The sequence below is a fragment of the Spermophilus citellus genome, assembly GCF_964194105.1.
Source record: "Spermophilus citellus genome assembly, chromosome: 5".
NCBI lineage: Eukaryota > Metazoa > Chordata > Mammalia > Rodentia > Sciuridae > Spermophilus > Spermophilus citellus.
The window spans coordinates 68,621,297-68,644,621 of NC_138186.1; the positions used below are offsets into that span (position 1 = coordinate 68,621,297).

Here is a 23,325-nt window from a genome sequence, read left to right on the forward strand (position 1 = left end):
CTTTTGGCCTTGGTCTTAAAATACCTTTAGTCCAGTACTCTTAGAGCAGAGGGCCAGAGCTCTGCATGGATGGCATAAGGAGCAGGCAGGGGAGGTCTTCACAGTCTTCCTTCCTCCGGGATTGAGCCCTATACCTCGATTCAGGAGGGAGCAGGGAGTCAGTCCTCCAGGTTGTTGGAAGCAGTTGCTGGGGCTTTGCTACAAATTGGGCACCCCATTTGTTGGGAACATTTTCAAGGGAAGACACACAATTTGCTGAAAAGTGCTAGCTTGGTTAAAACATCATTGTTCTATTCATCCATCAAGGGAAATCTATATCTGTGTTTGTTGTTTGAACAAAGTATGCCGGGAGTATGTTAACATAGTAGCTTAAGAATATTTTATTTATTGGTCAACATGACCCACCCTTGGGGTGCCCCACGTTTTCAGAGTTTAAATGCCATCTTTTTGGTTAGGAGGAATTTCCTGGCCCTGACATAAGACTTCTGGTCAGTTTATAACTGAGACAGAATTGAGTCCTAATTCTTATTACCTAATTCACCTCCATGCTCCTCCCTTTCTGTGCTGGTTGAGGGGAGCAGGGAGAGGCAATGGGGGCAGCAAAGCAATCTACAGTAGGCACAGCTCCAAATGAGCCTTTATGGTATAATTACTATTTCCTCTTGGAAAGGCTGAGCAAGATTCTACACATTTCATCCATGAGAATGCTCAAACTCCACCCTCTTCCCACTCTCTTAACTTAAAAAACAAGCAGCTTCACCCACACATCCAATAACTCAGTGAATCAAACTGTCTCAGCCTTCTACACATTGGTTGATGCTGGTTTCTGTACTCAAAACACATCCTCCCAGATGACCTCCAGAATCCATCTATTGAAATCTGGTGGTCTTTGAGGCACGGAACCACTGTATAACCCAGCTATACCACTCCTTGGTATTTATCCTGAAGAATTAAAGTCATCTTATTACAGTGATACATGCATATCCATGTTTATGGCAGCACAACTCACAATAGCCAAACTATGGATGAATGGATAAAGCAATTGTGGTATAGATACACAATGGAGTTCGATTTGGCCATAAAAAATGAAATTATGGCATTTGCAGGAAAATGGAACTAGAGACTATGTTAAGTGAAATAAGTCAAACTCAGAAGGCTAAGGGTCATGGCTTCTCTCATATGCAGAAGCTAGAGAGGAAAAAGCAAAACAAAGTGGGGGTGGATCTCCTAAAATCAAAGGGAGATCAGAAGAGAAAAGGGATTAAGAGTGGGAGGCGAGGGGGTTAGAGGGGGAGTGCTACAGAGTGATATTGGTTAAATTATATATTGTGTATATGTATGAATATGCAATAACCAACAAATCACATCAATATGTACAACTACAATGCATCAATTCAAAAAAGGTGGAAGAAAAAGAAGAAAATCAGTGGTCTCTGAAAGCTCAGATTAAAGCCAGCTCCTTCAGAGTTCTTCTTGATGACCCTTGCTAGAAAGTTTCCCCGTCCCTGGTCTCTCAGTCATTGGGTTTATGGGAATCTCCTATAATCTCTTATGGGAATCTTTACAAACTTACATATACCATGCTAGATGTGGTTCTAAGAGCTTCATATACGCTGTAACCTATGTAATCCTCAAAATGACACTATTGTGTAGGGAATAAACATTATTTTTTGGCAGATGAAAAAAACTGAGGTAAAGTTCAAACAATTTGCCTAAAGTTCCTGTAGGAAGGATTTAAAGCCAGACAATGTAGTCCCCAAGTTTTGTTTCTTAAATTAAGCTACGTTGTCTTTCCATATGAAGAATGAGCTGCTAAACAGGGGAAACAAGAATCCTCCTTTTTGGGCACAGGAGAGTGAACTCATTTCCATTGATTAGTAACATGGAGATGCAAATGAACATACCATCTTGGTGTGGTAAGGTCAAGAGGATAGAATTTGTAACTATAAGGGCAGCTCATGCAATCACAGGGCTGCCTTTCCAAATAAATAGTTTATTACCGGACCAATGATCAGAACCACCTTTGGTGTCCCACTTCCAGCTTGGGTGAGATTAGTTCAGCAGGATTTTTAGTGAGGATGGAGGGAGCTATATTGTGACCTGACTTTCTCCAATCCAGTCTTTTCAGGAAAGATGTGCTATTTTGATTTCTGTTGCTTTGATTTGTGTCTATTTTTTTTTCCAATTTGTTTTGGACTTGGAAGGACAGGATATGATTATTACAATTAACTTCCCAACTCTTGCATTTGATAATATCCCAAATACTAAATTCAGTTTCAAGTGACATTTTGAGGTTATATTTACAAACTCAAAGATACTCAAAAAGCCAGAATTAAACCTGAACTGGGATTGTGTGGTATGGAGAGAACAGGAGGAAGATGGATATTTATGCCATCCCTCCCATCATAGATACATGGATAGACTGAAGTTAATGGACTGGGGTGGGCTGGAAGGGGAAGGATCTGGGACCTCAAATGACCTTTGGTAAAGTAAGTTATAGAGCTTTCGGTCTAAGAAAAAACTTTATTGCTTCAGATTAGAGGTCAGCAGGCTAGAAAGTCTTCTGTTTTGCAAATAGTTTTATTAGAACACAACCATGGCCATTGATATACATGCCTATGACCTATGGCTGCTCCTGCCTTCCATGGTTGAAGAGCTGCAGCAGAGACCTGACAGATCATTTGGTCTGTGAAGCGTAAAGTTTTTTTTCTATCTGGATCTTTATGGAAAAGAATTTTTGGACCTGTGGTCTAGACTTAGGAAAGTGACTCAAACAGCCTGCAGGTGAGGGGAGAGCATGGGATCAAAGGAAATAAGGACAAAGAAGTGTGCTTGGAGCTGGGACCTCTAGTTGGAACCGAAGATGACAGAAAACAAACTAAGGTGGAAACACCTCTTATGCCTTACCATGCAAGGTCTTTTCCCTTGTGAAGTGAGCAATGATGTAACCTTCGATACTAAATTACATCCACTTAGTAAATTCCGAGAGGGTGAAGAAAGTGTTTTTTTTTTTTCCTTCTTCTCATCTTTCAAAATTAGTAGCACATAAACTACGTAAAACACAAGCACTGGTAATCAAAAATGTTTTAATGATTAATGTTTAGACATTATTTAACAGTGTGGGTATATCCAGATGAGCTAAGCACACTTTGACAAGCACACTATTGAATGTTATAGTTTCTGTATTGAAATATGTAAAGACATTTGCAAACTAGTACCTAGGAATGAAGACATACATTTACAAATATACACATTCTAGATTTGATAAGGTAAATGTAAACAGATGCTGTGACTCCTTCCAAACAGAAAACCCATAAGATTAATAAGAGAACCAAACGGCTCCCTACAGTATGAATGTGCAAAATTAAAGCATGGTAAACTGATATTTACATAAATATCAAACCCACAATTAGTTTATACATTGTCGATGACCTTCTAAGATGTGTCATGAGTGGTTCAATGAATTTTTTTTTTTCCCAAATGGAGAAAGTACTCAGAGGCTAAACTCCAATACTTTTAAATGACACATAAAAGTCCTTATCTGTTTGACCACTGCCTCGATTTGAAGTATAAGACATGATTTTAGATAAGCAGTCTATTGTTTTTAAACAAGTGGTTCTAAACAAATCTTTAAATTCTAAGTAGAAAAAAAATCACAGATGCTATTAGATTTACATTAAACAGGTTATCTCTCCATCCAATTTCCCAGTTCTCTTATGCTGTAGCTATCTGTTTAATTTTACCTTAATTTTTTTAAGGTTCTCCCCTCTCCTTTGTTAATTTTGGTAAACTAGGCACATTTAAAAGGAAGTCTGTCAAAACAGATAGCAGTACAGAAACCAATCCAAATTTGGACCCTAGCAACCAGTTCATCTATGGGACTCTGTCAAATGGTAAATATTCAATCATCTCTTAAAAAATACCAACCTCTCTCTCACTGGGTAAAGCAAAATGGACCTCTGTTTCTTATATAAAAACACTTAGCACTTCAGAAATTAAAAATGGCCTACTTACCCTACACTCTTCCTAAAATCTTGAGGACAAAGAATATATATTTAAGTTTCATCATGACTCCTTTAGAGCTCCCCACCCCCAATTTTTAATTTTTTTTACATTATTAATAGTGGCACTCAAAATAAAAAAATAAGATCTGTTAAAAAGTTAAACTGACTGTTCCACTAGATTTGAGCCTGCTTGATTGAAAGCCAATATTATAAAACCGAAGGTGCCGTTTCTGATTTCACATCTAGCCAGTCACTTAAAATGAGGCGTTACACGCTCGTTTCATAAATCACGGTCTTTGATTTTTCTAAACAGAGCTATTACAAATGAATACAAACTTGAAACATATCCTAATTTAAACTAATAAGCTTTGGGCCCTGCTTTTTAAATTTTAAGGCATGTGTGTTTCTCTACTGTAACAACACTGTACAAATTTACATTTACAATCACATGCATGATCTACAGTTTAAAAAAAAAGTTTGGATTACAGTGTGTTTTAAATTGTGAATCACAATTCAGCACCTATCATGTTATAACTAATAAGGCAACAGCAGTGTCGAGTACTACGGTAACACTCCCTTTTCCACAGTCTAGCGCAGGGGTTGACAAGAGCCCGGAAATGTGAGAAATCTTATGCCTACTTGTATAATCTGTATACGTATTCTAGGGGTTTTGAACTGATGAAGGAGGTCCTACACAAATCACACTATTGTAGGCCGGACTAGTTACAGCAGCTGTTAAACGAGCGTCGGGCACAAATCATTGTGCTTACAATCAATCGCATGGCATGTCTGGAGGTGTTCGACTCTGCCACTTCAATCCTTCCGTTGCTTCCTTGGCTTCGCGTTGTTTTCCAGGGAAGAAAAGCTGTTGGTGTGTCCATTCACAGCAGTCACAGATCCATTCTGGTGGTCCTTTTGGTAGCCTCTCCTCCGAGAGGCTCCTTTCTTGTTGTAAGTCTGAAATGCAAAAGGGCAATGACAGCCACGTGACCATGGGGAGGTTTTCTTGACTAGGAATTGCATCCCTGACACTAGGCCTAGTTTCCTGTAGTAAGAGAGAACTCTTGAGGTCAAGTAACCCTGTGCCAGCTTTTTGCTCTGGTTTAATCACTCTTCCATTGTTCTGAGGCTTAGGCTGAGTTTAAGTTCCCTGAATCACAGGCTACAGTAGAAATACTGTTCAAACCATCAAAGAAAATTCTACACTTCACTCTGTCTTTTTAGTATCTGATTCTGAATGGCAGATGATACGGCTTATGTGGCCAAATTAGTTTCTTTTGCTAGGAAGTAGCTCTCCAGAAACCCATGTCCCTTTCTGAAAAATTTTTCACTACCTCAGCAATTATTTCTGCCCTTTGTACAAAATGCTACGTTTCTGAAAGCAATGAGGCAAAGGCCCTAACCTTTAACCACCTATGCACCTGGTATGTTCCACAGTGTAGTCATAAACTATCAAGCCCAGCAGAGTAAAAATGTAACAAGTTATGCATGGGTCAGAGAAGAGAAGTGGCTGAGCCCCCAGTGGCTGCTCACACTACAGGATTTTCCTGACTCAGGACCCATGGCCTCTACCCTTTGGCTCCAGACCTCCTGTGTCCTCCTTCCCCAAGTCAGTGTGCAGTACAACTACCATACACAGACTACAAAGTCAAGAACACACATAATCCAAGGGAGTTAGGCTAAAGAAGATTCAATGGTGTCCGCCAAGTGATCAGTCTCCCTTGGAGGTAATCTGTGCAAAATGGATCCTTCTGTGAGCAAAAACCTAATCATGTGCTTGGAAATTAATTAAACCCTCATGTAAGCAGATAGACAAAAGGAGCAGCTTTCTATCTATATCTGAGAACTGTGATGAAAATTTATTCTGAAGATTCATTTAGTCATGACATTCTAGGTAGCAGCCTAAGACTTGTGACTGAAATATCATTTCTCCTCCTATTTCTGCTGGAGATCAGAGACAAGCAGTTCAGCATCTTGTTAACAGTTCTGTGCTTTCCATTTGGAATGCAAGACCCCCTTTCCCAGAATCTAGAACAGATTTCAGCTACCCTCCAACCCAACAAAGGCTTCATTAGAGCATGAATGGAGCACTTCTGGCACCCAGAAGTGGTTCCACATGACCTTGTTAAAAGATGGGATGAAGGCTTCTGTTGGAAAGACCCCAAATGTCAAGTTCCAGTAAACAGTGTGATTTACCTCAATGTAAAAGTTTGTGAAGAGAGCAATCAGGGAAATCATGTATCCAATCTGGAAATATAGCCAACCAAGAGGGAACGCACATGGCCAGATGACCCCACAGCTGGTCTGAATGATTGTCAGCACAAACTGAACCTGGAGGAAGAAAAAGACATAGATGAGCAGTCACAGCACAGAAGAGGTCCCATGACAGATGCACTGGGTACCCAGCATCCCCAGGTTTCTGAATCAACACTTGCTAACATTTCTGTATATATGGCAGGTACTTCACGAACATGATGCACATACTACATTTGTCCTAAATACTGTGTGTGTTTTCTACGTTCTCCCTTTCCCCTCCAAGCTCCTTGAACCATTTTCTTCAAAATTCAAGGATGCAGTGTCCAAAAAAAAAAAAACAAAAACAAAAACAAAAAAAAAAAACTACTTTTTTACCTTTTTTTTTTTTTTCCTTAAATACAAGAGGGAAGGATATGGGGTGGGGGTGGGGGGGTGTTTAAAGGGAACTGGTGATGTTACTGCATTATGAACAACCCAATTGGATATTCTTTCTCTTCTTTACTCATGTACCCTTTGGTTTGGTGAAGATTGATGAGCAGATTTAAATTCTTGGCAAATAATGCTAAGTTTACAGATGACTGCTAACGAGCAAACCCTGAAAGCACATGGTACTGCTTGAAGACACAGTATAAAAGGGTTAAAAAGGTGTACGGGCTACTGGAAGTACACCTACAGGAAAAACAACAGAGGATAAGGATCTGCCCACTAGATTTCTGGAAGTTTCCAATGCTTCTACAGAGAGAATATATAATTGTTCCCCCTCCTTCTCCCTTTTTTTGGTACTGGGGATTGAACCCAGGGGTGCTCTACCACTGTGCTACATCCCAAGTCCTTTTTTTATTTTTTGAGACAGTCTTGCTAACTTGCCCAGGCTGGCCTCAAACTTGTGATCCTCCTGCATTAGCCTCCTGAGTCACTGGGATTACAGGTGTTAGACACTATATCCAATATACTCTTTTTCTAAGGTTAGTGCTCTAGGTTGAGTAGTTGGGAGTGGTGTTTAACATAAATCTAAACAGATTCATGAGCACAATCTTCTACTTTAAAGTACAGAGTCTAATGGGAAACCAACATCTTCAGTTTGTTCTTTCAAGTTCTGCTTCTGCCAGAGCCATAATTGTGCATCACCAATCAATCTCCACATCTCTTCTCCTCAGGTGTAACAAGGAGGCTAACGAACAATTATCCCCCCTTCCAGGTGGTGAGAAAAAATTAACAAGAACTGTATAGCAGCTGGCAGAGGTGTTAATGAAATGTCAAACACTGGAGTAGCTCAGAAAGTTTTCTCAAGATTGTTATATTGAAAAACCACAAATGACAGGGAGGGATCTGAATCAGCTTGGTTGGTTTGGGAAAATGTGTGAATAAGGTACGACAAGGCCTGAGGGTGTGATGTCTACACCCCTTGGTCAGCCAGCTTTGGCCCACTGCCTCCATGTCCTCATCTACAAAATGCGAACAAAAAATATAGTCAGGCTACTTGAACAATCCATGTAAAATCTATTAATTTAGTTAGCATGAGTTACTGACAGTATTTAACATTTGTAGGAGTAGTTGCAGTATTAATAAATAGTTCAAATAATTCACAAGGGGAGAGAACTGGGGTTTATAATACACTGACAACTGGGGAAGGCTTAAGAAAGTTTGGTGAGAAATAACTATTGAGTGCACACAGTTCTGGCCTGTTCTGGCAGGATAAGTCTTGGGAAGGGATTGTTGTCGGAAGCTGAGCAGGAGCCATTCTCACCAACAGGTGCTCTGCTACTTGGGGGCTGAGAGGTCAGCTGGCAAATATCCTCACTGTCTAACAAGCTATAGGCACCCAGGATGCACAATACTCCACAGCTCCACCTGAAACTCCTGAGAACACAGTTTCCACCGTGGATTTTGGACTATAATTAGAAAACCCAAGTAATACACACATGTGCATACATGTGTGTTTGTGTATACAATCCAAGAGTGAAGAACTGAATGTGAGGTTGAGAAATTGGATTAAGCCTGCCCTCCCTCATCCTACAATTCAATTAGCTGCATGTCCATGGCAGTTTCTCCACTGATTAAAAATAAGAACATTCCCTGATCTGCTTGTTTCACTGGATTAAATGAAAAGGGTGGGGAAGAAATATCTGAGATGCTAGTAAACCATAAGGATGGGAAGAGGTCTGTGTCTAGCAGGGAGCAAGTCCTAGGGGAAATGGGCCGAGTCACTCACCAGCTGTCCCTGAGTGATGTACTTCTTCCACCAGAGGTATGGGCGCATGGAAGGTACAGATGACAAGCCATAGTACGAGTACATGAGGACATGGATGAAGCTATTAAGTGTGGCACCGAAATAAGCTGCAGGTACAGGGGGGATTTGGGAGGAGGATGTATTAGCATTTTATGAATAACAGGTGAAAAAAAAAATCCAACATACATTTTGAGCCAGAAAGAGAGCTGCTTTTGAGCAGAAGCAGCAGCAAGCACTGCATGGATGTGTAAGGAGAGAGCAGTCCCCAGTAGGGCAGGCAGTCATCAAGATGCCTTAAGCCCCGGCAGGGGTCAGCTGGAGTCTCAAGGTAGCCATCTGACACAGATGCTGTCATTCCATGTGCCATGCTCTGGCACCTGCAGGCTTGGCTGCCAGACACCCCAAACTCCCAGAGGCAGCTGCTTTTTTTCCATGCCCAACTGCCTCAGATGTGTTATTCTGAAGGTCGGGGGCAGACAGCTGACGGGTGACATGCTCAAAACAAGCTGTTTCCACACATTTGCTGAGGTCTGGAGAGGCCTTTGAAGTCACCTTCTAATTATTCCCCAGTACTGCAATGCTGAAGTCATGGTTTTTATTAATAACAGAGTCCAGTTCCTTAGGGATGAAAGATCCATCTCATCACATGACCTCCAATTTCCAGTAGGACCACGGGTTTTCAGACTATCTGTCCTCCTTGACAGTGAACAATGAAACAATGGCACCAGCACTTCCTTGTGCAGCTGGAGATGGACAAAGCAGGTGCTAGGGAATGAGCTTCTACTGGCTATGACAGGAATTGACCTGTGACGAGTCAAGTCCACTCTCTGGTTCAGTTTCTTACCAATAAGGTGGGATTTAAAATTTGAAAATTAAAAGTTCTTTTTTTTTCTATGCTGGGAATTGAACCCAGGGACACTCTACCAAATGAACTATATCCCTAGCCTTTTTAATTTTTTATGGAGATAGGATCTTGCTAACTTGCCTAGGCTGGGCTTGAATCTATGATCTTCCTGCCTCAGCCTCTAAAGTAGCTGGGACTATCGGCATATGCCATCAAGCCCCACTAATGTGATGTCCTCTAAATGTAAATAAGGGCTGTCTCTATTAGAATGTTGGTCAGTCATGAGGTCTGAGTGGGGAAACACTAAGGAAGCAGGGAGCTAAACCAACCCTTCCAAGGTCTTGATTTCCTCCCAAGCCCAAGGAGCTGTATTTGCAATGTCCTTTCTGGTTCTAAAACTTTAATGCTCTATGGAGCTTGGTGGACTGAGCTAATCAAGGGAAATGAAATCCTAGAGAGGAAAAAAATCCATGAACAGATCTAAAGTTCCTCAAATTCTTCAGTGTTAGAATGATAAAAATTTTGATCCTGACATCTTTTAAAACTCTCAAGTTGAACTTGAAGGCAACAATTTAATTTCTGGAAATTGAGACCTTAGCATAGTTCTATCATATTTGACACAAGTCAGAAAACATACTTCTGATGACCGGAAGACCACACTTTATTAGAACATGTGGAGACCTGATGTACGACCAGCCTGCTTCCTGGCACGCACTCGGTGCTCCGACTCCATTTTCCTGGTGTGGCTGTCAGGCAAAACACTTTCCACACTGAAGAGAACCAATATTTTGAGAGAACGAGGAACAGCTGCCTCTATGATGAATGCTGTCTCCATCCCTTAATTGGTCTGAGGCTGGTATCCCCCTCATCTCACTCCATCAGCACAGGATGTTCACTAAGCTAGAAAAAGGTTGTGTGCGCAGAGGCCGTATAAACTGTCATTAAAATCTACTTGGACACAAAATTCAAAAGCTTGACCTAGGGATCTACAGAAACAGCATCTTCTCTGAAAAAAATCTTAGTTTCAGTTCAGACTCTGTTCACACCTGTTCCCAAAGCCTCCCCCTCTAATACTTACAGTGGCCACATGGTACCCAGTTCATCACAAACCACCAGATGTTGAACATGGTGGCGTGGTGGTAGACGTGCAGGACTGTGATCTGGTGGTTGTTCTTGCGCAGGATGAAGAAAAATGTGTCCATGAATTCTATGAGTTTAGAGAAGTAATACCACCAAAGGACGCGGATGATCTGAGAGAAAGGGGTCAAAGGAGTAAAGGTTTATCTTTGCTGCTGCTCTGGAATATTGCCTCTGACATGTTTCACTGACATCCCAGAATCCAGTACCAACCCAGAGAAGCCCAAGTGCTCCACTAGCTTCTAACACCTCTCAGGTGTCACCCTGGTAGCTTTGGTCACTGTGAATGCCTTGAACCAAAGGACATGTTGGTGGGTGGGAGGATGGGGGGACGATGGGGAATTGAAATGACAACAGGGAAAGTCTTCAAAGGGCCCCTGACCCTCTTCAACACTCTAATAAGAATAAGAAGTGTAAGACTTAAAACTCTGAAGGTGACTTACTGCCTCTGGAAGTAGTCTGCAGAGCTGTTAGTAGAAAAAAAACTGCTAAAAAGATGCGTTTGATTTCAGAGGCTGACATGGGCAGGTGACGTAAGATATGGTAAAGGAACCAGAACTTGCAACGTCTGGTCACTGCCCAATTAACATTTCCAATAGATATTCAAAGGAAACGCCTGCTCATAGGGAGCTTCAACTGTTAGCCTTTTATTTGAAAAACAAAATCTCAAGAGTAGAAGGAGAATTCTATCTTTAAAACCATTAATGGAGAAGGTACTTCTAAGAGAGATTTTAAGTTTATTATCCTTATGATCCCACTTATGTAAATAAAAAACCTGATAAATGTCTGTGATTTTTCCCTGTCAACTGATAACAGGAGTTATTTTTATAGAGAAGGTGATTTTAGTTTTCACTTTATACCTTTCATGTTCAAATTTTCATACCATATATACACATTGCTTTTCTGACTCTTTTAAAAATATCAACAAGGATTATCTGAGAGGGGAGGTTATGGTCAATTCTGTCTTTTGTATAAACCAAACAACACTTATCTAATCAATATTATTTATGAGATACAGTACCTTCATGTCTGATTCTCCCGCACTGCGTGTGCCCTGACAAAAGAAGTTGTAGCTGCCTTGCCATACTCCTGTCACCAACTAAAAAAGAGGGGGGGAAAATCACCCACAGTATCAGAACCATGTAAAGCACTATTCAATTAAATTTCTTTGGTTTCATAATCTGTGAAGATTTACTTTAGGCTGTGCTGAGGCAACTGCTCTAAGAATAATCAACCATGGGGAAGTCTGGAGGAAGAGAAAACATGAAATACTTGAGCCTTCATTTCACGAAGTGTGGGCACTTTGGCAGATTAAGTGGGAACCTGGGAGTCATTTCCAGGTTGCTGCCTGCAGAGAACCTCCTTTATCTGGTTGTCTCTCTAAAGAATCCTCAGTTCATCACCAGCTTCGATCTAGGCCACCATCCCATGCCAGCTGCTTCCAATGATTTTCCCTGCACCAAGGCAGAGCATCGAAATTACAAATCAGACAAGAATCACAGGGTCAGGGTGAGGCATTTCTGACCTAGTTGTTTGGCAGGGGATCCAAGAATCGGTAATTTTATCAAGTTCCCAAGTGGTACTGAGGATGATTTTTGGGGAACACAATTTGAAAATCACTGGTACAGGTCTTGGAAAAACTCAGTTCAATTTCATTTTCCTCATCATTTCCTGTTGCTGTGTCATCCTCTGGACCTATGAATTAGACTTCTGCAGACTGCACCTGTATCTCATAATTCACCTGTAGCAGTTAGCATTGTGGTGTCAAAGGAAGGACCCCAGAACTGGGGTGCAATCTCTGTGTTACCATCCTGCAATTATCCCTACACCTCACCAAAGGAACTGTTTCCTCCTGGACACAAGAGAAGAAATGACCTTAATGGCTGACACAGAAAGTTTAACTTGACCATTTCATGCTGTCCATCCACCAAGTTCCAGGCTAATACCATGAGATGCTACAGTTTGTCTATGTAAACTGTAGCTCACTGCTCCTTTTGAGCTTTCTCCTGAAGCCCAGAGCAACCTTGAGTCTTCATGGTGACCAGCTGCTGCCAGCAGGGGAAGTACCCAGTACAGGAAGGCCACAGGTTTTCAAAGCTGCCCCCACAACCAGCAACATCAGCATCACACAGGAACTTGTAAGAAATGCAAACTCCTCGGCAGTCATCAAGAACACAGACAATAATAAAGTGCTCAAGAGGATGAGGAGAAAAAGAAACACTTTTACACTGCTGGTGGGAATGTAAATCAGTTTAACCACTCTAGAAATCAATATGGGGGTTCCTCAAAAGACTAGCGGTAGAACCACTATATGACTTGGCTATCCCACTGCTTGGAATTTATCCTAAAGAATTAAAGTCACCGCACTACAGTGATACGTGCATACAATATTTGCAGCAGCACAATTCACAATAGTCAAACTACGGAACCAGCCTAGGTGTCCATCAACAGATAAATAGTTAAAGATAATGGTATATATGAAATTTTATTCAGCCATAAAGAAAAATAAAATTGTCATTTTCATGAAAATGGATGGAACTCGAGATCACTATGTCAAGCAAAATAAGCCAAACTCTAGCTTCCACATATAAAATATACAAAACTTAAGAATTGCATGTTTTCTCTTATATGTAGAAGCTACACAGGAAAGGAAAAGAAAGATAGGGGTGGGAATCTCATGAAAATCAAAGGGAGATCAGTAAAGGAAAGGGATAATGGGGGTGAGGAGAAGTGCTAGGGAGTGACATTGCCCAAATTATACTGTTATGTTGTGTGCATGTATGAATATGTAATAATGAATCCCATCATTATGTATAACTATAATGTACCAATTTTTAAAATGTGGAGGAAAAAAAAAGAAGTGTAAATTCTTGAACCCATCTCCATACCTTCAGAATCTAAAACTCTGGGGTAAACCAGCAAGGCTAGGCCTCAGAGTCCTGGATCACAGATCCCTTGGAGAACCTCATGCTGTGGGTTTCAAAGTATAGTCCCACACACCCAGTCCCCCCGCCAGGAACTTGTCAGAAGCAGTCTCAGGCCCCACTCTTGCAAACCAAAAACTTCTGGGTATAAAGCCCCCTGCCCTTTACTGTGGTGCTAGGATTGGAACTCAGGGCCTTGTCCATGCTAAGCAAGCACTCTACCATGGAGCTACATTCCCAGCCCTTTTAATTTTACTTACTTTTGAGACAGGGTCTTGCTAAATTTCCCATGTTGTCCTTGAACCTGAGCTCCTCCTGTCTTAGCCTCCTGAATAGCTGGGATTACAGATGTGTGCCACCATGCCTGGTCCAGTGGCATGCTTTAATAGGTGATTTTTTTTTTTTTTTTTTTTTTTGCGGGGGACGTGGTGGGTACTGGGGATTAAACTCAGGGACACTTGACCACTGAGCCACAGCCCCAGCTCTATTTTGTACTTTATTTAGAGGCAGGGTCTCAGTGAGTTGCTTAGTGCCTCTCTGTTGCTGAGGCTGGCTTTGAACTCAGAATCCTCCTGCCTTAGCCTCCCAAGCCACTGGGATTACAGGTGTGCACTACCACACCCCCAGTGCAGTTAAGATTTGAAAACCATTAGCTTAAAGCTGTGGTTCCCATTCTAGCTGCATAGCAGGACTATCTGGGGAGCTTTAAAAAAATGACCAGTGCCTGGCCTCACCCCAATCCATGAAACCAGGATCCCACAGTCCTCAAGGTAATTCCAGCATGCAACCAGGGCTGGGAACCAAAGGTTTCAAATTATTGAACTTAGAGTAGGAAATGGCTTGCCTACCAAGAGTGTTTTGGGAAAGATGTACCTAAGAGTACAGAACCCAGACACTCCAGCTACACCCCGACTGCCCTAGAGCACAGGAGTTTAGCCTGGTGAAGAATGCAGATTCCCTCCAAGTACAGCAGGTTCAGACAAGGGTCTGAACACATACTGCTGTAATTCCATCCAGTCTGACCTCAAAAATAAATGCCAGGTGTGGGTGTAGCCACTGAAATCACACCGAACACTTGGCTTAGTATCTGATTTTTCTTCTAACATCCTTTGTGCTGTTTTCCTTCTGCTTCGTCATCTTCTACACACACAAAAGCATTAAGAGTTAACACAGTTACTGTGGCTAAAGAACAGCACTGGGATTCTGTGCTACTGGACCCATGTAGGGAAGTCATCATTTTATAAGGACAAGCTCTGTGGATTAGGAGGAGGCTTGAGTGGGAGACCAGCACCTGAGGCAAGATGGCCAATTCCCACAGGCCCTTGTCATTTTCACTGTCAGAGATGAGGGTGGACTAAATGATCTCTATTGGTTCTCAATTCTATTCTTCAGTTCTCCATTAGGACTTTAAAAACAGACTGCACAATATTCTATGTTCTCTCTGAAAGATCAGTACCTACACACTTTTTTGGTCTTATATACCGCCCCCCAAAGTCATCACCAGTTAAGTAGGTCACATGCAGACTTTTCAGAAGTTCTCAGATTCAAGATACAAATGAGTGGATAGGAGGAGGGTGTGGAGTCCTGAGGAGACCTGAATGGAGAGAGGAAGTACTGTCCAGGCACTGTTTTCTTTTCTGCCTTTATTATACTCCCCATGAGGGAACTGATGAGCCACTTCTGTGGGTTGAGGGCACAGAAAGGGCAAAGACATTTCCTGTTGAAATATTCACTTAATAACGCAGTAAAGTTTTCATGAAGATAATTTTGTACAATTAAAAATTTACTAACGTGATTGTCTTCGTTAGATTTAACTTTTGAACTTCTATCATCTTAAAAATATTATATTCTGGGACCTACTGTCACTCTTTCTTCCAGCTACTATTTTGGTTTGTAGTGTCCTGAGGTGTTCTAAGTTGATTTTTCTTTTGTCAACTTGTAACTGGATGGATAGTGTGTGCCCATGATGACTGCATTCATGGATGCCACGTTCAGTCCAGCAGGGTGGGGAAAATCAAGGCGCTCTCTGGAGAATAAGAGAACAAATCTTCCCTTTTAATTCTGTAGGTGCCTTAATCTTCAGTATGGGTGCTGATTAAAGGGCTCTTGTTAACTCAGCAGATGGGACTCTGCTGACATCTGCTTCCTTTCTTTTGTCTTCCAGAAGGAATATAGGTGTTACTGCCTTGCTTCTTTAAGCTAGTTAAGCTAAATTTCCATTTGCCCTTCTCCACTGCCCCCAATAAATGAGGGGGTGGGGGAAGTCCCTAGATAAAACACTGTCTTGGAAAGGTGAAGAAACTCAAGCCCACACTGGGTGGTGAATTCCTTGGCTACTGAAGCATGAACCAGCTGCACACCCAGGAGGCTACTCATTCTGTGGTCTTTCTCTTGGCCAGGGCCGAGCATTCCTCCTCTACCTGTACAGCCCCTGTGGGGGCCTGAAGCTTCACTGCAATGCTCCTTTCATTGCTGTTGCCACTTAAACTCCTCCTGGGGCTACAGTGCCTCTCAAACCATTAATTCCATGTTTAAAACCCTGCAGAGATTCGTCATTGCCTTCAGAATGAAACCCCAAATCCTAGGCACAGTGTTCAGGTATTCATGTTATTCTATAATTAACCCTAAGCTTACCTTTCACTACTTCTTACCTATAGTCAAACCAGACCTCTTTCTATTTTCCAAACACCCTGTACTTAAGTACTGATAGAAGGGGAAAACTGTAGCTGGGCATTAGCCCATTATATCCTAGCTTCTGCATGCTGAGCCAGGAACCTTGGGACCAAGGTATTCTAATCTCTTTAAGCTTCAAGTCCCTTACTCTTCAAATGGGATATATGCTTTTACCTCAAAAGGATGTGATTAGAAGTCAGTGAGAAGAAATATGTCATGTTTATCTTACCCACGTGGTATACAGGATAAGTATAACAAATGCTGGCAATAACCATTATTTCCCTTCAACTAGAATGTTCTCTGTACCCACATACCCCCAATCTCCAGCTCTCAGAATCCTCTTTCAAAGTTCAGTCAAACTTCTATTTTCTTCATGATTTCTCCCTTGAGGACTGCACACTGGAGTTTATTTCCCTTCCTCTAGATTCACCCTGTTACGACTTGTAGTTATTTGATCACATGCTCCTTTCAGCCTTTGTGCTTTGCCTTAAGCTCTTCTGTAAGCTTTCTGGAGGGTGGTGACTGTGACTCCCACATCGATAAGTTCAGTACAGGAAGTAAACAGGAGGTGCTAAACAAATATTTGCAAAACTAATGACAAAGTTTAAGACACTGCATTTCTTTCACCAAAATCCATGCCTAATGTTTCATTTGCAGAAAAAAAGCTTTACTTCATTTTTACTTTGCAAATGGAGAAATTAAAATGCCAGAAAGTACTTCAATAAGGCTTGAATATGATAATGGACATCTGAATTCTGTTTATAAAAGGAAAACAATTCCATATCAACATTCATTCTGGGGATATTGAAATTTTCAAATATCCTTGGTTTCAGAAGAGAAGGAATTTAACCCACACTGACCAAGGACCTGAGTTACAAGTGTGTTCATCTAAGACTATCAAACCTCCATGAAATGGGGCCAGTATAGAGGCTCCCTCCATCCTCATGAGAGGACACAATGTGCCCATGGGTAGTGGATCCCAGAAGCTCTCAAAGCATAGGACTGATCTTCCCTCCAGACCACTAGGAACACACCAGTGGAGATGGGGCTTCAATCAAAGTCATATTAGCCACTATTTCCTTTTAGGATTCAGGCCTGGCTTCTCGCCAACAAGCTTCCTTGGTTAATGCCTGAAAATTCATCATGCTGCACCTAAGAGATACTGCCGGGGCAGAGGGACCCAGAGATGGACAAGCGAGACACTGAAAGTAAGAGCAGTTGGCTACCTTGGGCTTCTATATATAAGCTCAAAAGAGGGCAGGACCATGCTAGTGTAAAAAAGTAGGCCATACCAAATCACCTGCCACATTCCCAACTCTCCATACCACCAGCTACTCCAGGAACAACCCAGGCAAAATTATTTACATGGCCTTTTCCAAGTAACCAAGATACAAGCAGTACCACTGTAAAACCTTATGTGCATTCTCCTTCCCTGGAGTAACGCAAACTTTAATTAGGCCAGGAGCATGTGAAGGGCTATAATTAAAACACAGAAGCTTTTTTTCCTCCTTAGAGACAAATTCAATAACCAAAGGTGGTTTAGTACATCTTTTTAACAAATGAAGAAAATTTAGGCAAGTATCACAGCTGAGCCTGGATGTTAAAAGTCATAGACTCAATCATTTTTAGTGGGGAGAACTGACTTTTCCCAGTTAACATCACACTTAACCACAAATGAAGTATAACCTTTAGCAGGGCACTTCCTGGAATGCTACCAAAGCACCTCAGGAAATAAGTCATTTGAAACACTTAAAGACTAAGTAGAAAAATATCACCCTGGTGGCCCTTATCAGACCTTCACCCTAACATTCCAAGATCTCAGAGCAATAAGATCACTCCTTTCCAAAGGGGATGGCTCTTTTAGTGATAAGAGCTAGCTAGATGATCTGGAGACTGTCCTCTAAACAGAATGGAATGACAGGCAATAAAAATACTCTCCATACTTGAATTCAACTGCATCACAGGGCCTGAGGCACTTTGCTAAGCAACACCATTAAGAGCAAGCAGAGCTGACATTTTTCATAGCTTTGATCATTTTTGTGAGTTCCCAAGTATATAATTTTTAGATCTGGTACAAGCACATGTTTCAAATGAGAAAACGGAGATGAAGAAGTGATATGGGTAGCCTGAGGCCACACAGCTTCTTGGTGGTTGGCACCTTGGGACTAGGACACAGGAATTCTGACCCAGTCCAAGTGCACCTCAGACGGAAGTTCCAAGCTCCTCTGACCTTCCTTGTCTATTTTTGAATTCTTAGTAAGGGCATGATGGGGATACATTATCCCTGCATAATTCTGGAGAAAAGTAGACCTTTAGCTATATCTTCATCCTGAGCAGACTTCTGGTTTAAAATTAACTACCAGGGGCTGGCGATATAGCTCAGTGGTGGAGCACTTGCCTAGCATGCAGGAGGCCCTAGGTTTGATCCCCAGTACTAGGAAAAAAATTTTAACTGTAAGCTATTACAAAATTAAAAGCACCTATATCCTCTAGTGGTTAGCTGACTAATTTTGGCAGTGCCATTATAGAACACAGCCAAGCCAAAGAACATGGCTTTGAATTTCAAATCTCTCATATCCCAAGTCCATTAAGATAAATTAGCATCTAAGCTCTCCATAAGTGCTTCTTCCTTCTCTTTATGTCCAGGAAAACCCTTGGGTTCCAGATGAACGGCATCCTCTTGGTTAAGTCAGGTTCTGTACATTTGAGAAGTCTTTAGAACAATGCACAAAGAAATAATTTGTCCTCAGGCCAACCTGAAACAGATATATCTAGCATCTTCAAGTCCCAGGCCCTGCCCTTTTATGCTATAGGTCTTTTTTTCTTACTGTCCAGACTTCCTGGAACTTTCCCTCAGTAGAAAGTGAAATGAACATTAAGGGAATAAGTCTAGTAACTGGCATAAGGTAGCTACTATGTAAGTCTTTGATATGATTCTAGCAAAAGGGCCCATAACTAGGTCTGAAGTGGTGCTGCTCCAACTGTAAAGAAGCCCTCATCAAAGAATTCCTTGTTTAATTTAAAGAAAGGTCTCTAGCCCACCTACTGAGTCTTGCTTTGCAGAGTTAAGTCTGTTTTAGTAGAAGATCTGAAGTGTGATGTGCACCTTTTTTCACACCAGCTGCAAAGCCAAGTAACCAAAGGTCCAGAGTCAGTTTGGAGGAGTGTGGCCTGGCTTTGGGCCAACCCCAAAGCTTCCTCTCTAGGGAAGGTATTCTTTCTCTCTCCCTGGGTGTGAATGAGGGGGGAGGGAGTGTGGGCTGTATCTTCTTCCTTCTCCCCACTAGGAGGCATTCTCTCAGGGCAGTGTCAGATAAACAGAAGGCCAAGTAAACTGCTCTCTCATCCCTGAAAGAAGTTTCTTTCTGAGCAAGGGATTTCAGTTGTAAGGGAACTAAAAGTGACAAGTATTTTAGGCACTTAAACAGGCGTTAAGTAAGGGATGTCTCAACTTCTCTTTACCTCTGTTAAATGGGCAAAAGGAGAAGAGCAAGTTTTTTTTTTTTTCCAAAGTATTTTGGTAAACAAAACAATTATTTTATAAAATTCAATAATAAATTGCCAGGTTATTCAAATGTTTTTCCAAATCCTATTTTCCTAAAATAACACAGTATTTTAGGAAAGCCTGAAGCAGGGGCTGGGGATGTGGCTCAAGCGGTAGTGCGCTCGCCTGGCGTGCGTGCGGCCTGGGTTCGATCCTCAGCACCACATACCAACAAAGATGTTGTGTCCGCCAATAACTGAAAAAATAAATATTAAAAAAAAAAGGGAAAGCCTGAAGCAAAAGAAAAACGAGTTTAAAATATAATGCTTCCAAAGCAACTGCTCTGCGGTTCCATTAGAGGACCTTCCAGGCTGAGCCCAGAGAGGTGCCTGCCAGGTGCCTGGGGAGTTGCTTTAACAGCCCCATAATTACAGAGGTTAGAAAGCACACGCATAACACATAACGTCCAACCCATCAAATGCTCAACTTCTTTCATCTTTCCCATAAAGAAGCATCAGAAATCTTCAAAGGATGATTCAAAGAAAAAGCAATAACTGACTTCTGGTTTTGACAACATGGTGAAGTGAGCAAAAGCAGAACCAACTCCACAATAAACAACATGCTACATAAAACACAATCAGACTCCAACACGGAGGACCCCTACCTACAGAGGGGCTTTTCTGCTTCAAAAAATCTTTTTGCAGGAAGGAGGAGGTCAGTGTACCTTCAAGTCCTTTCAAAACCTTTCTTGTTTGGGGGAAAACATATTTACCTAAGATGATCCCAGTAATACTAGTTTGAGAAGCTTAACCAGGACACTGAACAGACCTTTGTTTTCGTTTTAAATGTGCAAAGAAATTTAACAGACTTAATCATTATTTCAAAGGTATGAAATCACAGAGGTAACTATAAGCAAAGTTTTTAAAGTATGCTTTAAAAAGCAATATTAGAGGGCTGGGGATGTAGCTCAGTGGTACAGTGCTCGCCTTGCTAGCATGAGACACTGGTTCAATCCTCAGCACAACATAAAAATAGAATAAAGATATTGTATCCACCTAAAAAATAAATATTAAAAAGAGCAAATTAGAGCAATCGTTAAGTTTGGGTAGATATTTATCTTGGAGTTAAAAAACAAACAATGTTTCTATGTTTTAGAATGAAAACAGAACCAATAGTGAACTTTCATAAGTAGAAGATATAATATTATGGTCACTTAAACCAAAACACAACAGATGGATAAAATAGACACAACTGAACAAAATATGAGTCAATTAGAAAAATGTTAAAAAAAAAGCACCTGGAAAGAAAAACATAACAAAAGATAAACTACAAATGAATAAAAAGGGGAATGTAACAGACTTCTCTGGAAACTTCAATGTGCTGGGAAAAAAATACTTATCTAGAATTCTATGTTTTGATAAAATATTAAGTGTAAAGGCAAATACAATGGTGCTCAAACAGAAGCTAAGCATTCATTCCTCACAAAATAAAGGACTTCAGAATAAAAAGACTGAACCTTAAAGGAGACAAGGGTGACAGGTCAACAGTGAGTGAAAACAACCAGGTAAGCATCTATGGCAATGGTGGTAACTGTTTAGGACCTCACAAAAAGGTGGACCTGAACACCTGATAAGGAGACAGGGAAAATAGGTGGATCAGAGCTAAAATCTTTTAAGGTCCTTGTACTCTTCAGGAGAACAGAAATATTAATTCACCTTAGGTTTTATGAAATCAAGGATGCATGTTAAAATTGCATGGGTTACCATTCAAATAACAGACCTGGAATGAATAACTTTCCAATCACTAGAACATAAAACTTCAACAGGAAACAGGAAAGGAGGAAAAAAGGACAAAGAAAACATTCACTCAAAAAAAAAATATTAAAGAACTTACTCCAAAATAATAATTACATTAAATAAAAATGGATTGAATTTCCCCATTAAAAGACAAGACACTGTTATATTCAGTCATTAAACTTCTAGGTATATCCCTTTCCAAAAAAAAAAAAAAATGGTCACATTTGTACAAGGATACAGGTCTAAGTTCATTAAATGCATAACTGTTGATTGCAAAAACCTACATAAATAGTATGCCTTTCCATCCAAAGAAACATGGATGAAACAGCATAATAAATTCTAGCACTAAAATAAACAGAATGAATAGATTTGAGTCCATAAGACAACATAAATTCATCTCAAAATGTAATGTTGACTGAAAAAAGCTATTTAAAAGCATATATAGTATACTACTCATGAAAATTAAAAAACACCTCAGAACATATTATATGTTGCCATGTATACATACATATGTAGCAAAAATATAAAAAATCATATCCAGAAAGAAACATGAAATTTGAAAAAAGCTGTTATCTGTAAAAATGCTGCACTTTAGATGCATTTTTATAAAGATCTCTTATTTATTTAATTCATTCCTTCTTTCCTCCCTCCCTCCCTTCCTTCCTCAGTGCTGGGGATTAAACCCAGGTCTCATGTGTGATGAGCACATATACCACTCAGCTGCATCCCTAGCCCCATCTTTTCTTATTTAAATAAAAGCAAAACCAAAATCAAACCAATAAAATATCAACATTAAGAGCTGACAAAACAGATTAAGGTATCATTTACATGGCTTTTAAATATTTTTAAACAGCTCAAAAATCACAATTTATAATAAAAATTGCAAAGTGGAAGAAAGAATAAGTTTAGATTTACGTCAAACCAGATCCATCTATTCATCTTTTGTTTCAAAATTTTGTGCCTGCACGTGCGTACTCTCTCTCTCACACACACACACACACACACACACACACACACACACAATTTTTTTGCAGTGCGAGGTATTGCATCCAGGGCCTCACACATTCTAGGCAAGAGTTCAACCATTGAGTTACACCCCAGCCCCTTTAAAAATTATATTTTAAATGTTCTGAATATCTGAAAGATAATTCTCTCAGACTATTTTATAACATACAGTTCTAAATGCAAAGGAAAAAACATATATAAATACTCAAAAACTAATTTTTTTGTAACCTATGGTTTACCTTTGGTTATTTAACATGAAGATATGACTCTGGCATTTGCCTTTTTCCTAATCTAATTCAGGATGTGGTGGAGCACTCATTCATATTCATAATGGAAAGGAAAAGATGTGGAAAAAAATTTTCCATTATAGGGTCTCATAAGGCAGTGATCTGTGAGTCTAGGTGAGAGGAGGGACAGGATGTCATAAGGTACATCATAAAAGCACTTCAGTTGGAAGGAGAGTCATATTCCTCTGGAACAAGAGGGAGGTCAAAGGGGCTTACAAAAAGAGGGGGGAAAATCGCCACTCTGGAGTTGAGTCCTCTCCCTCCATGTTCTGAACTTTAGTGGCACTGGGGTTCTGGAATGAAATCCCTAAAATTGATGTGGAGACTGCCAGACAGGAAGTCTCAGGTCTGAGAAGAGGGTACAGAAGTTTCTAAGGGATAGAGGCTGAGGAGAATGAAAAAGCCAAGTGTTGGGGTTTGAGAAGAGCTGACAAAACAGATTAAGAAAACCCAGGGAGCCTCCCTCCTGAGAGGAGCAGCAGTCCTCCCAGTACAGCGTCCCTAGGCTGATCAAAGCCACACAGGGGCACAGCACTGACCCTGCCTCCCTGGAAGTTGCTGATGAGTACAAGGATCAGCTCATGAGGCACAGGCTGATCAACAGAGATGTTCTCTTTCGAAATCAAGCAATTAGATCCTCTCTGACTAGGGCTAAGAGGTCAGAAGCACAGTGGGAGAAGAGCAG

General features: G+C 40.8%; 1 protein-coding gene across 2 annotated transcripts in view; it reads right to left on the bottom strand.

Annotated features, from left to right (window-relative positions):
- Positions 1-3,069: 3,069 nt before the first annotated feature.
- ELOVL5 (ELOVL fatty acid elongase 5) overlaps positions 3,070-23,325 on the bottom strand; it is a 73,029-nt gene continuing 52,773 nt past the window's right edge. For both annotated transcript variants that reach the window (XM_081295226.1, XM_081295227.1), the window contains exons 4-8: positions 11,493-11,570; positions 10,413-10,584; positions 8,473-8,597; positions 6,201-6,335; positions 3,070-4,961 (exon numbers count right to left, since the gene is read on the bottom strand). In XM_081295226.1, coding sequence (XP_081151352.1) covers positions 4,818-4,961; positions 6,201-6,335; positions 8,473-8,597; positions 10,413-10,584; positions 11,493-11,570 — 654 coding nt within the window. In that variant the 3' untranslated portion in view covers positions 3,070-4,817. The remainder of the gene's footprint in view (positions 4,962-6,200; positions 6,336-8,472; positions 8,598-10,412; positions 10,585-11,492; positions 11,571-23,325) is intronic.